At 38.9% G+C, this 14,086-nt stretch overlaps 1 protein-coding gene and 1 pseudogene across 1 annotated transcript; both read left to right on the top strand.

Moving 5' to 3' along the window:
* Window positions 1–79: 79 nt before the first annotated feature.
* On the top strand, window positions 80–1,018 carry LOC122222592 (olfactory receptor 11H6-like). Its single transcript, XM_042943161.1, has one exon. The coding sequence runs from the start codon at window positions 80–82 to the stop codon at window positions 1,016–1,018; it is 939 nt and encodes a 312-aa protein (XP_042799095.1).
* A 3,293-nt stretch (window positions 1,019–4,311) lies between these two features.
* LOC122222591 lies at window positions 4,312–11,186 on the top strand (annotated as a pseudogene).
* Window positions 11,187–14,086: the final 2,900 nt, after the last annotated feature.

Genomic DNA, 14,086 nt, shown 5'->3' with positions numbered 1-14,086 from the left:
GTATGGAGGGCTGAATAAAATAGGAGATTCTTATTATGCAGTTCTGATTACATCTGTGCACATTCTAGGTTGCAAAGAAATGTATGTTTTGCCTAACAATAATGTCACTGCTGTCATTCATGAATTCAGCCTCCTGGGTTTCTCGTGTAGTCAAGAAGTAGAAGTTCTCCTTTTTGTTTTGTTCTCTGTCATCTACATCTTGACCTTGTTGGGCAACAGTGCTATTATCTGTGCTGTGTGGTGGAACCAGCAACTCCACACCCCTATGTATACTTTATTGGCCAACTTCTCTTTCCTGGAGATCTGCTACATCAGTTCCAGTGTACCCAACATGTTGCTCAACTTCCTATCCAAGACCAAGACCATCTCTTATAATGGCTGCATCTTACAGTTCTACATCTTCCTCTCTCTTTGTGCTACAGAACTCTTCTTTCTGGCCCTCATGGCATTAGATAGGTATGTTGCCATCTGCCACCCACTGCACTATTCTACCATAATGACTGGGAAAGTCTGTGGAACCCTTGTGTCTGCTTGCTGGGTGGGTGGCTTTCTCTGGTTGGTGACCCCAGCCATACTTATCTCCCAAGTTCCATTTTGTGGTTCAAATGTCATTGACCACTACCTGTGTGATCTTGGGGCAATGCTGGCCATATCATGTTTACCTGTCCCCAAGACAACTCTGACTTGTAGCATTTTCAGTGCTGTGATAACATTCATCACTTTGATCTATATCCTTGTGTCCTACACACTGGTCCTTCGAGCTGTGGTTCAGGTTCCCGAAGGTTCAGGTAGGAAAAAAGCCTTCTCCACGTGTGCTTCCCACCTGATAGTGGTGTCCCTATTTTATGGCTCAGTCATGGTGATGTATGTAAGCCCAGGGGCAGCCAATCAGCCTGGTATGCAGAAGTTCTTGACCATGTTATACTCAATTGCAACTCCACTTTTAAACCCTCTGATCTACAGCCTCAGGAATAAGGAGATGAAAGTTGCCCTGAGGAAAGTTATGTGTAAAGTTTAGAAATAATTCCTGAATGGGAGATGGCATAGTGCAATAAATTCCTTTTGAGTTCTGTTATAAAGAATATAGAAAAATTATACTTAAAAGTAGGAAAAGGAGCTAGATCTAGAATAAATGTGTCCACATGAGAATTCCTTAAAATTCCAAGCTTGTCTGCATTCTGTATTGATTGAGTGAGTATGGTCAAGTTACTCAAATTGTTATTTGAGTATCTGCTATTTGAGTTATCTGTTTTTCCAATTTTAATTGGAGATGACCTTAATAATCATATCTATATTATAGAGTGTTTGAGATTAAATGACTTACTATATGGGATCATTTAAAATAGAGCCTGGCTCTCAATAAATATTATATGACATGATAATATACTATTATTAATAACAATTATATCCAAATTTATTATCATTAGCTATCATTGTCAAGTAAGAGCTTCAGCAGTTTCTTTTGTCAAACTGTGAAATGATAATCATATTATATTTATATAAAGAAAAAACAGTCTATTTTTAAGGAAAAAAAGTTTTGTTTCTTGAAGGAGGTCTATGTAAATACAAACCAAAACAAGAATAATTTTTGCTCCACCTCCTCCCCACATTTCTTTGTGTTATGAAGATGATGACAATGATTTGTTGGACAAAGATTGATGAAGACTGTGTTCTGGTTCCACCTCAGTGAATCAAAGCCTTCATTCCCAATTTTTAAAAAGGACACTTTGGAGGTTTTATGTGGATCAAGTGATCAATCATGTGTAAAAGTATTTGTAAAATGCAAAGTACAGTCAAAAGATGAAAGCAGTCAAATGTCCATCTACAGATGAATGGATCAACAAAATGTGATATATACAAACACTGTAATATTATTCAGCCTTATAAAAAGAAGGGAAATTCTGGGGTGCCTGGGTGGCTTAGTCGGTTAAGCGTCTGACTTTGGCTAAGGTCATGATTTCAAGGTTCATGAGTTTGAGCCCTGTGTCGGGCTCTGTGCTGACAGCTCAGAGTCTGGAGCCTGCTTCAAATTCTGTGTCTCCCTCTCTCTCTGCCCCTCCCCCACTTGTGCTCTGACTTCTCTCTCTCAAAAATAAAACGTTAAAAAAAAAGAAAGAAAATTCTGAAACATGGATGCACCAGCTTCTCACAAAATGACAAAGACTGTATAATCTCACTTTTATAAGGTTCCTAGAGCAGTCAAATTCATAGAGATAGGAAGTAGAATGGTGGTTGCCAGGGGCTGGGGAAGGGGGATGGAGAATAATTGTTTAATGGATACACATTTCCTGTTTTGGAAGATGAAGAATTCTGGAGACCAGTGGTGGTAATGGTTGCTCAACAATGTGAATGTGCTTAATGCCACTGAACTGTGCACTTAAAATATTAAGATTTGTTAAATGTCATGTGATATATACTTTACCACAATTAAAAATAATTTTGAAATGTAAAGCGCATTACCAATGTCAGTTTTGTTTTTGTTTTTGTCTTTTTGATTGTTATAATGTTAGCATTTTCATTATATTCTTTTCCAGCAACACCTGCTGCTGCAGTCTTGTCTGTGTGTGCATTTTCTTTCCATCTTGTGATGTTGCTGTTACAGCTTTTTCTCAGTAATTGAAACTACAGATAGGATAGGATTTTTTCCCTTCAGGTCACGAATATTTCTCCACTCCCCAGCTCTATCATTGCTCTGCCCCACAAGGTGCCTGCCCCTTTGTTTTGCTCTTTGAGGACACAGAGAGTGGTCTCAAGGAGGCAGCCACCCCCCCCCCCCCTCCAAGGGCAGACTTTCACCTCAGGGAGTTTCTTCTACCCTAGTGCTCATGATTGTTAGAAACTGCATTATCACCAGGGATAAAATTAAAGAAAGGAATAATTTTGGTTCTGGCCTGAGGTGTGCAAACCCTTGGCACATGGAGAAATTTGCTCTGAGGCTGCTCAGTGTTGCCAAGTCTTTAGATCACATAGCAGAACCTCTCCTGAGGGTCTGAAGTACCTCCTAGCTGAGCTGACTGGCTTCTGCCAGGTGTCAAATTCCTCCCCCACTGTGAGCCAGAGTTGTGATGTGCCTGACCTCAAGGAGGAAGAGAGCTCATCCTCTGTCTGTATGCTTTTCTTTTTTTTCAAGTTTTTATTTAAATTCTAGTTAGTTAACATATAGTATAATATTGGTTTCAGGAGTAGAATTTAGTGATTCATCACTTACATATAACACCCAGTGCTCATCACAAGTGCCCTCCTGAGTACCCAAAACCCATTAGCCCATCCATCACCCACCTCCCTCCATCAACCCTCAGTTTGTTCTCTATGATTAAGAGTCTCTTGTGGTTTGTTTGCCTCTCTTTTTCCTCCTTCCCCTATGTTCATCTGTTTTGTTTCTTAAATTCCACATATGAATGAAATAATATGGTATCTGTCTTTCTCTCTCTGTCTAGCACTGCACACCTCAGGTGGACTTGATCTTACATACCCATCCCAGAAATAGATGAGCGACACATGCAAGCAACATGTATAATGTAAAATTTTCTACCACACAAAAAGGGAAAAGAAACAGTGAAATTAATTTTAATGACCCATTAGTTCAATATAAAAATGTTTTAACTTGTAATCAATATAAAATTATTAACCAGATATTTTGTATTAGTTTTTTGTATACTAAATCTTGAGAATGGGGCTGAATTTCATACTTACAGTACATCTCAATATGGACCAGTCATATTTTGAGTGCCAGTAGCCACAGCTAGCTAGTGGTTACCATAATGGACAGTGCTCTTCTGTGGCTTCTTATGTTCTCCTTTGTAATGAGAGTGGGTGTGGATGGGGTGGATTATGGTTAGTAGATTGGGAGCTTTCAGTAAGTAACCTTAGATAAATGACTTCTTGTCTTTTCTTTATTCTGTCTCCGTTCCTCTTTGTCCTCTTCCTCTAAAGGGATATTGAACTTTAATTAAAAATAGACCTACCCTATGACCCAGCAATAGCACTGCTAGGAATTTATCCAAGGGATACAGGAGTACTGATGCATAGGGGCACCTGTACCCCAATGTTTATAGCGGCACTCTCAACAATAGCCAAATTATGGAAAGAGCCTAAATGTCCATCAACTGATGAATGGATAAAGAAATTGTGGTTTATAAAGAAAACATAGCTTTTAGAGAGGAAGGAGGGATAAAAACCTGGAAGCAGCAAAAGAGACAAGGAAGACTCTCTTTGTTACTAGTGGAGTGAGATCATAGCCATTTTGGGAGAAGGCAATGTACTGATGCTGTCTTCACAGCAGACAGTGTAGAAAGGTTGATGGGGAGGGAGATGAGGGTAACTTTACCAGGAGACGGTAGAGCTTTGCTGCTTCTCTTTAGTCTTGCTGATGGTGGTGTGGAGGCCAGAGGATGTGTGGTCTTACACATGGAACTCTGGGGCCTACAAAGTCTTCCAGGCAGCACACTTGGTATTGGCAAAACACGGATACATATGATAGGATCCTTGTTCTTGAGGAATTCTGACTTATGTGGGCATAGATGTGTTAATTCCAATGAAAAATGCTAAGAGAGAGGAATGCATAGTGTGCCAGAGGAACACAGAAGAGTGTTGGACTAAGTATAGGTTAGGAAAGTGTTGGTGGGAAGTGTCAAAGAAGAGTTCACAGAGAACCTGATAAATCATCTGAATCTTGAAGGACAAGCTGGAAGTTCTTTGGATAGAAGGGAAGGAGGAAGGTGAATGATGACATTACAAGCAGAAGGAGTATTGCTGAGTTTAGAATGAATGGGGGGATCCTGAAAGGAGTTGAACTTAGGGAGGCAGGAACTTAGAGACACTAAAGAGGTTGAACTTGATCCTGTAGCAGAGAAGGAAATATTTAAGAATTGAAAGCAAAAGAATGATATAATCAGACATGCATTTTTGAAAATTTGGCATCTTTGTTTAGATTCTGTATCACTGAGTGCCACAGTATAGCTCCATCTTTCATCAAACATAGTGTAAGCAATCCAATTAACTTTAAGGAGAAGATGAATTCAAATTAATGGTATTGACTCAATCTTTCGAGAATTTCACAATTCCTCTTGAAAACATAGCTGACATCTCAGAGTCTTACAGTCAAGGTGGGAAATCTCTGTTTTATATTAACATTGTCAGAGTTTAAGGTTAGTAGTTTGAAGTTGCAGTTGGGAAGGTGTTCAATTAAAATCATATTTCATTCCTAATTGAACATGCCCAAATGGAAATTCTGAGCCTTTCTTTCACCATAGACTCTAAACAGTGGAAAGATCTCTGGGCTTTGACCACATATTTGACTTGCCATCTGAGAACCATTTAAAAAGGAAGGATAACAATGATAATAACAACAGCAACTCCTTTACCTTACCTCAAGCCCTATGTTTTGTAGCATATTTCCATGGAGGCTTTTTGCTCTTGCATATTGAAGTTATGACAAAGTCTGTGTTAAGTGTTTTACAGCTGTTATGAGCCAGCAGAAACTACTCTTTAAAAATTTTTTTAAAAAATGTTTATTTATGAGAAAGAGAGGGAGAGAGAGATTGCGAGCTGGGGAGGGGCAGAGAGAGAGGGAGACACAGAACCTGAAGCAGGCTCCAGGCTCCGAGCTGTCAGCACAGAGCCCAACGCAGGGCTTGAACTCACAAACTGTGAGATCATGACCTGAGAGCCGAAGTCAGATGCTCAACCAACTGAGCCACCCAGGCGCCCTGAAACTACTCTTTGTAAAGAGGTTAAAAAGCTATGTTCTAGAATATGGGAACCTATCTTAAGAGATTAGAATATAACAATTCTTGGGGTGCCTGTGTGGCTCAGTTGGTTAAGTGTCCGACTTCGGCTCAGGTTATGACGTCACTGTTCATGGGTTCAAGCCCTGCATTGGGCTCTGTGCTGACAGCTCAGAGCCTGGAGCCTGCTTCAGATTCTGTGTCTCCCTCTTTCTCTGCCCCTCCCCTGCTTGCACTCTTTCTCTCTCAAAACTAAATTCTGAAATATAAAAAAAAATTTAAAAAAATTCTCCAACAAATGTATGATGTGTAAGGTTTGTGAGAGTTCTAAGAGTAATAACCTGGTTTAGTAACAGATCTAGTGAGTTCTGAAGAATCTTACATCCCTCGTATGTGCTATTAAAATAGCAAGAGAGCTAGGTTGGTTTTATAATGGTGTGTGGGCAGTTAATACAGTTCCCCAGGTTTTTGTTTAGTGTGGCGATTAGCTTTGTGTTCTTGAGGATGTACATTGTAGGTTTGAAGGGTAGACATTGGGTCACCTTGGATGAAAAAAGTCTTAAGGATATGTTCCATATTCGTTCAGTTGATTTTGACATACATCATCATAATGGAGCTATAAAATAGTGTTGCTATATTCATTTATAATGCCCAGTTTGCAGAACTAGGCCAGCAGCACAGTATGAAAAGCTAGGTCTTGCTGCTAAAGACAGAGAGAAAAGTAATAGTGCTGAAGAAAGCTCTGAAATGTCTTTGGAGGGAAATGTGGCTACATTGACCTAAATCTAAAATGCTCTCACTTTATGACTCACAATTTTTATTTCTCAGAATTTATCCTTCATAAACATTGTTTTTTAATTTGTGCCATTTTAGAATTAGAAAATTGAAGGGAATAAGCCCACAAATATATACATTTTAATATAGTCAACCACAGATTGTTTTCATATATTTATCAAAAAGTAAATATTTAATTCAATTAGTCACATTATTCTCCAAACAACCTTATTTTTTAGTGGATCAAATATGAAAAGTTTTGGGGCACCTGCGTGGCTCAGTTGGTTAAGTGTCCAGCTCTTGATTTTGGTTCAGGTCACGATCTTACCATTGTGAAATCAAGCCCTGCATGGAGCTCTGCACTGTCAGCGTTCATATTCTCTCTCTCTGTCTCTGTCATGCTCTCTCTCAAAATAAATTAAACTTAAAAAATTGTAAAAACAAATATGAAACATATTCACTGGTTACTTAAAATCCAGATGGGTGTTCCTGATTGACAGATGATTGTTTTTCAAATGATGATTCTGGAATTCAAGGTATTTTCCATCCTTGTCTTCATCATCTTCAAAACTTAGCTTCCTAGGTCAACATACTTAATTATATCCAAGATCATCAAGGATGATGTCTGGATAAAGCTTCAAGTGTTACACATCAATTTTAATTACATTCTACTAACTAGAACTCAGTTACATGAGCATACATACCTCCAAGGGAGCCTTAAAAAATATATTATTGACTTGAAGAAGAGGAAATGAATTTGTCTGTCAGTGTTTTAACTTCTTAGTTGACCAACATCCATCCTATGTGATCTACATGTAGGGATAAGCAGTTTGAAAAGTATGGAGATGCTGTAGATGTTTAATAGGCTCATTAAGGATATAGTGGACAGGATCTTTAAACTGTCATTTAGACAACAGGAACGGGAGACTCTAGGTCTAACAAAGCTTGAAAGTAATGACATGAAAGCATCTGATGTCAAGCAAATTTTTTAGCTAAGAAGTAATTTATTAAGGGGGTGCCTAGGTGGCTCATTTGGTTAAGCATTTGACTCTTGATTTCTGCCTGGATCATGATCTCACAGTTCCTAAATTCAAGCCCTGCATTGGGCTCTGCACCGACAGCATGGAGCCTGCTTGGGATTCTCTGTCACTCCCGGCCCCTCTCCTGCTCATACATGCTCTCTTGCACTCTGGCTCTCAAAAATAAACAAAAATTAAAAAAAAAAGTAGTTTCTTAAGGCTAGGAGAGGAAACTCTGGAAGGAATAATACTATGTTAGCTTGGAATATGTGTGTATATGTGCATACGTGTGTGTATTTGTGAGTGCACCTATGAATGTGTGCACATTCGTGTAGTTTTCATCCTCGATATGATAATCACTGAGGGTGAAACATGCTCAAGTCTGTATGATGCACGTTAATTGCCTCCATTGCTCCTGGGGTTGAGGTCTCCAGAGACAGGCTTCAGAGTCTAGAAAGGATAAGTAATGGGGAATGGAAAGATTTGTGGCTTGTTTTATTCTCTGAGTAAAACCTGAAAGGGATCTTTGTAAAGAAAGGAACCAAAAAGCGTCCTACCAAGGAGCTGACATCTCCGACTTCTGGGCTGCACTGGGATAAGTAGGTCTGGGCACATGGAACAATAACTTCTTTCCTGTGTCTCAATGTCCATTTTGTTTTATCTATTGATAGGAAAATGGAGCAAAATTTTCATGATTATTTTCCTTTGCAAACACCATTCCTCTTATACAAACCATATTAGACATGGGATTAAAGAAATGTTTTCATTAAATTATCATTCTGTCTTTGCAGGTCACCTTCAGAAGAACTGTTCTTTGAGGGTAGAAGGTTTTTCTAAGTTTCTAGTTTCTTTTTCTTTTCTTTTTATACGGAAATAGTTCATTTTTTTACTTTTTAAAAAAATGTTTCAAGTTTTTATTTAAATTCTAGTTAGTTAACATATGGTATAATATTGGTTTTAGGAGTAGAATTTGGTGATTCATCACTTACACATAACATCCAGTGCTCATCACAAGGGCCCTCCTCAGTACCCGTCACCCATTTAGCCCATCCCCCACCCACCTCCCTCCAACAACCCTTAGTCTGTTCTCTATCATTAAGAGTTTCTTATAGTTTGCCTCTCTCTCTATTTTTTCTTTCCCCTCTATTCATCTGTTGAAAAGGACTGTATTCTTAGCCAACAGGAAAAGGGATCAATTTTTCTTTAAAACACTGGCAACAATTTAGATGCCTCTCTTGTTTACTGTTCTCTTTCACATGAGTGACAACATAGCAGATCAACACCCATTATGTGTGGCTTGTAGGAGAGGAAAACTTTGTAAGTGGAAGCTAATTTATTTAATGAGGTGTAATACTCAGATTCAAAGGAGTCAAAAGAAAACAGGGGACTGGGGAATGAAGTGGGCTCAGAGAGAGACCCAAAGGCGAGGAACGGCAAGGAAAGGAACACTTGTCTTCAGCATGTTGACGTGTGGGAACAGAAGGAGCCAGGATGTTCAGAGTGGCTCTCTCCTGTGAGGCATCCCAGGTGAGAGAACAATCAGAAGAGATCTAAAGAGTATTACTGTGGCAAATGGAACGTGAGGTCTCTTTTCTGTGTCTTCTCAGTTCCTGAGGAACATTTCATTACCTGTACTGATTTTAAAGCCTAGGAGGTTAGGTGTCTACCATTGCATGTCTCTTGAATCCATTCCTGGTATCTTTTTGCTTATACATTACCCTAAGTCAGGCTCTTCAGGCTTTTTCTTTGGGCTACTGAAACTGCTTTCTAATAGTTTACTTACTGCAAATTCATTACCCTCTAATTGTCTTGCAAATGTAGCTTCCATAAACCTTTGATCCTTGTGTTCTTGTACTAGTCTAGCTCCAATTGTTTTCCATTGACTAGCAAATGAAGCCTGAATTAGACTGGCAGTGAGTGAGTCCTCTGCTAAGTGGCCCAATCTGTGAAAATTGTATCCCACTGTTCCTTAACAAGTACTCTAATTTTCACTCTTTTGGGCTTTTCTCTAAACACAACGTCTTATAGCCAAATCTTTTCACATTATCATTAGTATATGCTATTAATGTTCTGCCTCCGTCACTGACCTTTTGCTAAAGCCTTTCCTTATTTTTTCCAACTGAGTATAATCATGTCTCGTGACGAGAAAATATTTTGTTCTGATTTGTCATATGCTGTTACAGTGTCAGTGGCAGCACCATGATATAGGTGGAGGGATGTATGGGGCTCCCTATGAATTTCCCACAAATAAACATATTCTAAGTAAAAACAATTTCCTTTCTATGCAAATGTGATTCCAAGGTCAATCTCCTCAGATCTCTTCCAATCAGATTTAAGCTCCTAAACTCCTTTTATGTAGAAATTCTGGAGCCATGAATGTATTGTTTGAAGTTGCTTTGAACAAAATATATTTGACATAAGTTACAAAAGAGCAGGGACTCTGCATTTTTATTCATCACTTTTTTGCTATCTCCCAGAACAGTGCCTGGCAATAATATGTACATAATACATGTTTATTGAATAAATGAGAGAGGGAAGGAGATGAAAAGGAAAGAACTCACCCTTCCAAAGGGAAGTTAGTAATATCACAAGCCTGAATTGAGGAAAACAAGCATGTATCTCTTCACCAGGACAAAGAAAGAAGAAAAATAGTGTTAATATTTCTTTGGTTCTTACAGTCTTCTGTCACGTCCACAGGTCACACTAATAAGGACTGTGGAGACTACTAACATCTCTGGGTCTGTGAGTGAGTTCATCCTCCTGGGCTTCCCATGCCGCAGGGAGATCCAGATCCTCCTCTTTGTCATCTTCTCCCTCATCTACCTTCTGACTCTCATGGGGAACACATCCATCATCTGTGCCGTGTGGTCAAGCCGGAAACTCCACACACCCATGTACATCCTCCTGGCCAACTTCTCCTTCCTGGAGATCTGCTATGTCAGTTCTGATGTGCCCAAAATGTTGGCCAACATCATCTCCCAGACTAAGAGTATCTCCTATGCTGGCTGCCTGCTCCAGTTCTACTTCTTTTCGATGTGTGCCGCTGAGGGCTTATTTCTGTCAGTGATGTCTTTTGATTGATTACTTGCCATTTGTAGACCTTTCCGCTATCCTACCATAATGACCCACCACCTATGCACTCAGTTAGTGGTCTTCTGCTGGGTAGGGGCTTTCTCTGGTTACTGACTCCTTTGACTCTAATATCTCAGGTGCCTTTCTGTGGTCCAAACACCACTGACCATTTTCTCTGTGATCTTGCACTTTTGCTGACATTGTCCTGTGCTCCAGTATGTGAAATTACTCAAATCTGTGGTATCAATAGCTCTCTCATCATCTTTCTCACTTTCCTGTACATGGCACTTACTTCTCTGTCTTGAGTGTGGTGTTATAGGTGCCCCCAGGCTCAGGAAGGCATAAGGCTTTCTTTACTTGTGCCTCCCACCTTGCTGTGGTGTGTCTGTTCTATGGTTCAGTCATGGTGATGTACATTAGCCCAGGTTCTGGGGACTATCCTGGGATGCAGAAATTTGTGACCTTGTTCTATGCTTTTGCAACCCCACTCTTTAATCCCTTGATTTACAACTTCTGGAACAAAGATATGAAAGAGGCACTCAAGAAAATTCTGAATGTGTTATTATGGGAAATCGCTAAAGGATTCAAAAGTTGAATTTAGTATACGGCAAGTCTAGGAGGCTGGAAGGTAACAAAAATGAGATTATGGTTTTTTCCCTTCATTTTATTTTATTTTCATATATTGGGAGGATGATTTTTAAAAATTCACTAGACTCATGATTTAAGTCTTAGGAAGTTATTATTCTTATGTTGCAGTTACCTTAGATACAGTTAGTTTGAAATACAACTTGGTAAGATTTTCATGTATTCCTCTATAATTGAGTTTTTTAGTTTCTTTTGGTTTTAATTAAATACTACTTGATGTCTTTCAACATTTTCAAATTCTGCTTTCATCAGAGCCAGTTGTTCTTTTCAGAGAATAACGAATGTTGAATGTATTGCAATCACACACATAATTAACCAGTTTTTTAAAAAAAACCCTCAATATTGGGGACAATTTTAAACTTTCTTAAAAAAAAGGTTTCATTAATTTTTGGGAGAGCACAAGTGTGGGAGGGGAAGAGAGAGAGAGAGTGACAGAGGAAGGCTCTGCACTGACAGCACTGAGCCCAATGTGGGGCTTGATCTCATGAACCATGAGATCATGACCTGAGCTGAAGTCAGATGCTCAACCAACTGAGCCACCTAGGTCCCCCTCAGGAACAGTTTTAAAGCACTACTTTTACATATTCCATAATTCTAAGTATAGTTTTGGGCACCAACAAGCATCCTCAGTAAGATTATAATGACTTGCTTGACTCCCACATTTTGCCAGTGCTTTCATTTTAGGAGGTAGGTCTAATGGATATATATTTTTTTCAGGAAAGTCCACTCCTAATTCAAATGTCTGATCCTAAATTTGATAACCTCCTTTTAAATTAGCCCTAGCTATACTTATTTGTCAATGGCTCCACTGATCTATAACCTGAACCTAAAATCTTAACCTTCATAAATCCCTTACCTTTTCATTCCCAATCTTAATGTCATTAAGTTCTGTGGCATCTTCCCTGTGATCCTTTGTTGTCCTCCTTCATTTTTGTCTAGGTTCTAGCACTCCATGCCTTTATAGGCATAACTTAAACTTCTTTTCCATCAGTCCTTATGCTTATCTCCTTCTACTTATACAAACTTTGGAGACAAATCCCAAATTCTTCTGTTTTGTTTTGTTTGGTGGTTTTATGTCATCATAAATTTGTTCAAACCAGAAGAATATACAACACCAAGAGTGAACCCTAATGTAGACTATGGACACTGGGTGATGATTCTATGTCAATGTATGTTCATCAGTTGTAACAAATATACCACTCTGGTGGGGGGTGTTGATAACGGGGGAGGTTATGTATGTGCACAGTTAGGGGGCATATGGGAAATCACTGTGAACCTCAAACAACTCTAAAAAATAAAATTTCAAATAAACATATATATATAAATAAATATATATACATACACATATATAGTTACATTTATATACTGCTCTTTGTCTGATCTATGACATCTAACTTATCGTCCTCGTTCTGCTACTTGTTACTCAGTTATAAGATGGCACTAAACATCCAGGTTTTTCCCCATTCCAGGGTGGAGGAGCTTGAAACAGCAGCTTCTAGTTCCCAGAAAGCAGAAGCCCCCTCAGAAACCCCCAGTCTAATTCTCATTGGCCGGAATTATGTCACATGACCAAACTAGCTGCAAGGAAGCTGAAAAAGCAAACGTTTTTAGCTGGACTCATTGCTACTCTGAACAAAGTCAGGCTTCTTTTAGTTACGGAAAAGGGCGATGAACTTTGGGTGGGTGACAGTAGTCCCTGGCACAAGACGGATCTGGAGAGCTTCTCTAATCACTTTAGACTTCATGAAACTCAACAACTGATAACACGGACCTTTGACAAGTATGAAAAAGCTAAGGAAGATGAGCATACAAACTTTCCAGAAGCCACTATGTTTATAAATCTGACTGGAGGCAAATAAGACAGAACTGTTGACTAACCACTTGAAATCACTTTTTGGTGATCACAATAAATGATATTTTTGTAAACAATTGGTACAACCAAATTTGAATAGTAATGAGTTTTTCTGACGACAATCATAATAATATTGAGCAAATAGCATTTGGCAATGAAAGGGCACTTTTGAATTCCATGGTGAGGAAAACAAAAAGACTAAAGAGAAAAAGACTGTTTTGAGTTGTAGTTTTCTGTGAATCTAATCTTTCAAATGGCATCTTTAATTTAACCATCTTCCCTCAAGGAATATATAAATAATAGTTTTCAGTCTGTTCATTAGAAGGTGATTAAATTACAGAGACCACAGATACTGTCAGCCTACCAAGAGGAAATGAATCACCCCACCAGTCATTCATCTTGGGGCTTTGTGAGATGTGTCCTTAGAAATGGAATGAAATAGGATAGGATAGAAATGCATTATTTGTGATACGGGTGTTATTTTTTTAAAGGAATTTCTGTTTCAGTTGTATATGTATGTATGTAATGGGCACAATGTAAAATAAATTTATTTCTGTGGATTGTATTCAGAAAAGTTTGAAAAACCATTGTCTTAGCAGTTTCAGAACTCCTAAAAGCAGCCATTGGCATAGGTCGCCAAAAGGAAATCCTGGCCCTAAAAACAGTACAAGAACTCACAACAAGAAAAGAGCCCAAGAAAATTAAAGTCAAATATGGAGTAATGAGCCTTCAGACCTGTGGAGTGCATAGAAAACAGCATGAATAGTAATAATAGATGACTGTTTGTAAAAAAGGGTGGCAAATCTTTACCCTGTTACAACGATCTTAATGCATGGTGAGTTGGAGAAGATGTGACACTTGAGAAAAGGAACAGAAATCAAGTGGCACCAACGCAGAGAACAACACCAGTGTGAAAGGAATTCAGAAAAGTATGAAGACTGATTCTGAGCAGCTACCTATGAGAGGTGCCACCCTAGAGAGAAAGGGTCAGCAGTTAG

This window comes from Panthera leo, chromosome B3 (assembly GCF_018350215.1).
Source record: "Panthera leo isolate Ple1 chromosome B3, P.leo_Ple1_pat1.1, whole genome shotgun sequence".
Classification (NCBI taxonomy): Eukaryota; Metazoa; Chordata; class Mammalia; order Carnivora; family Felidae; genus Panthera; species Panthera leo.
This window is presented reverse-complemented; position numbering and strand designations above follow the sequence as displayed.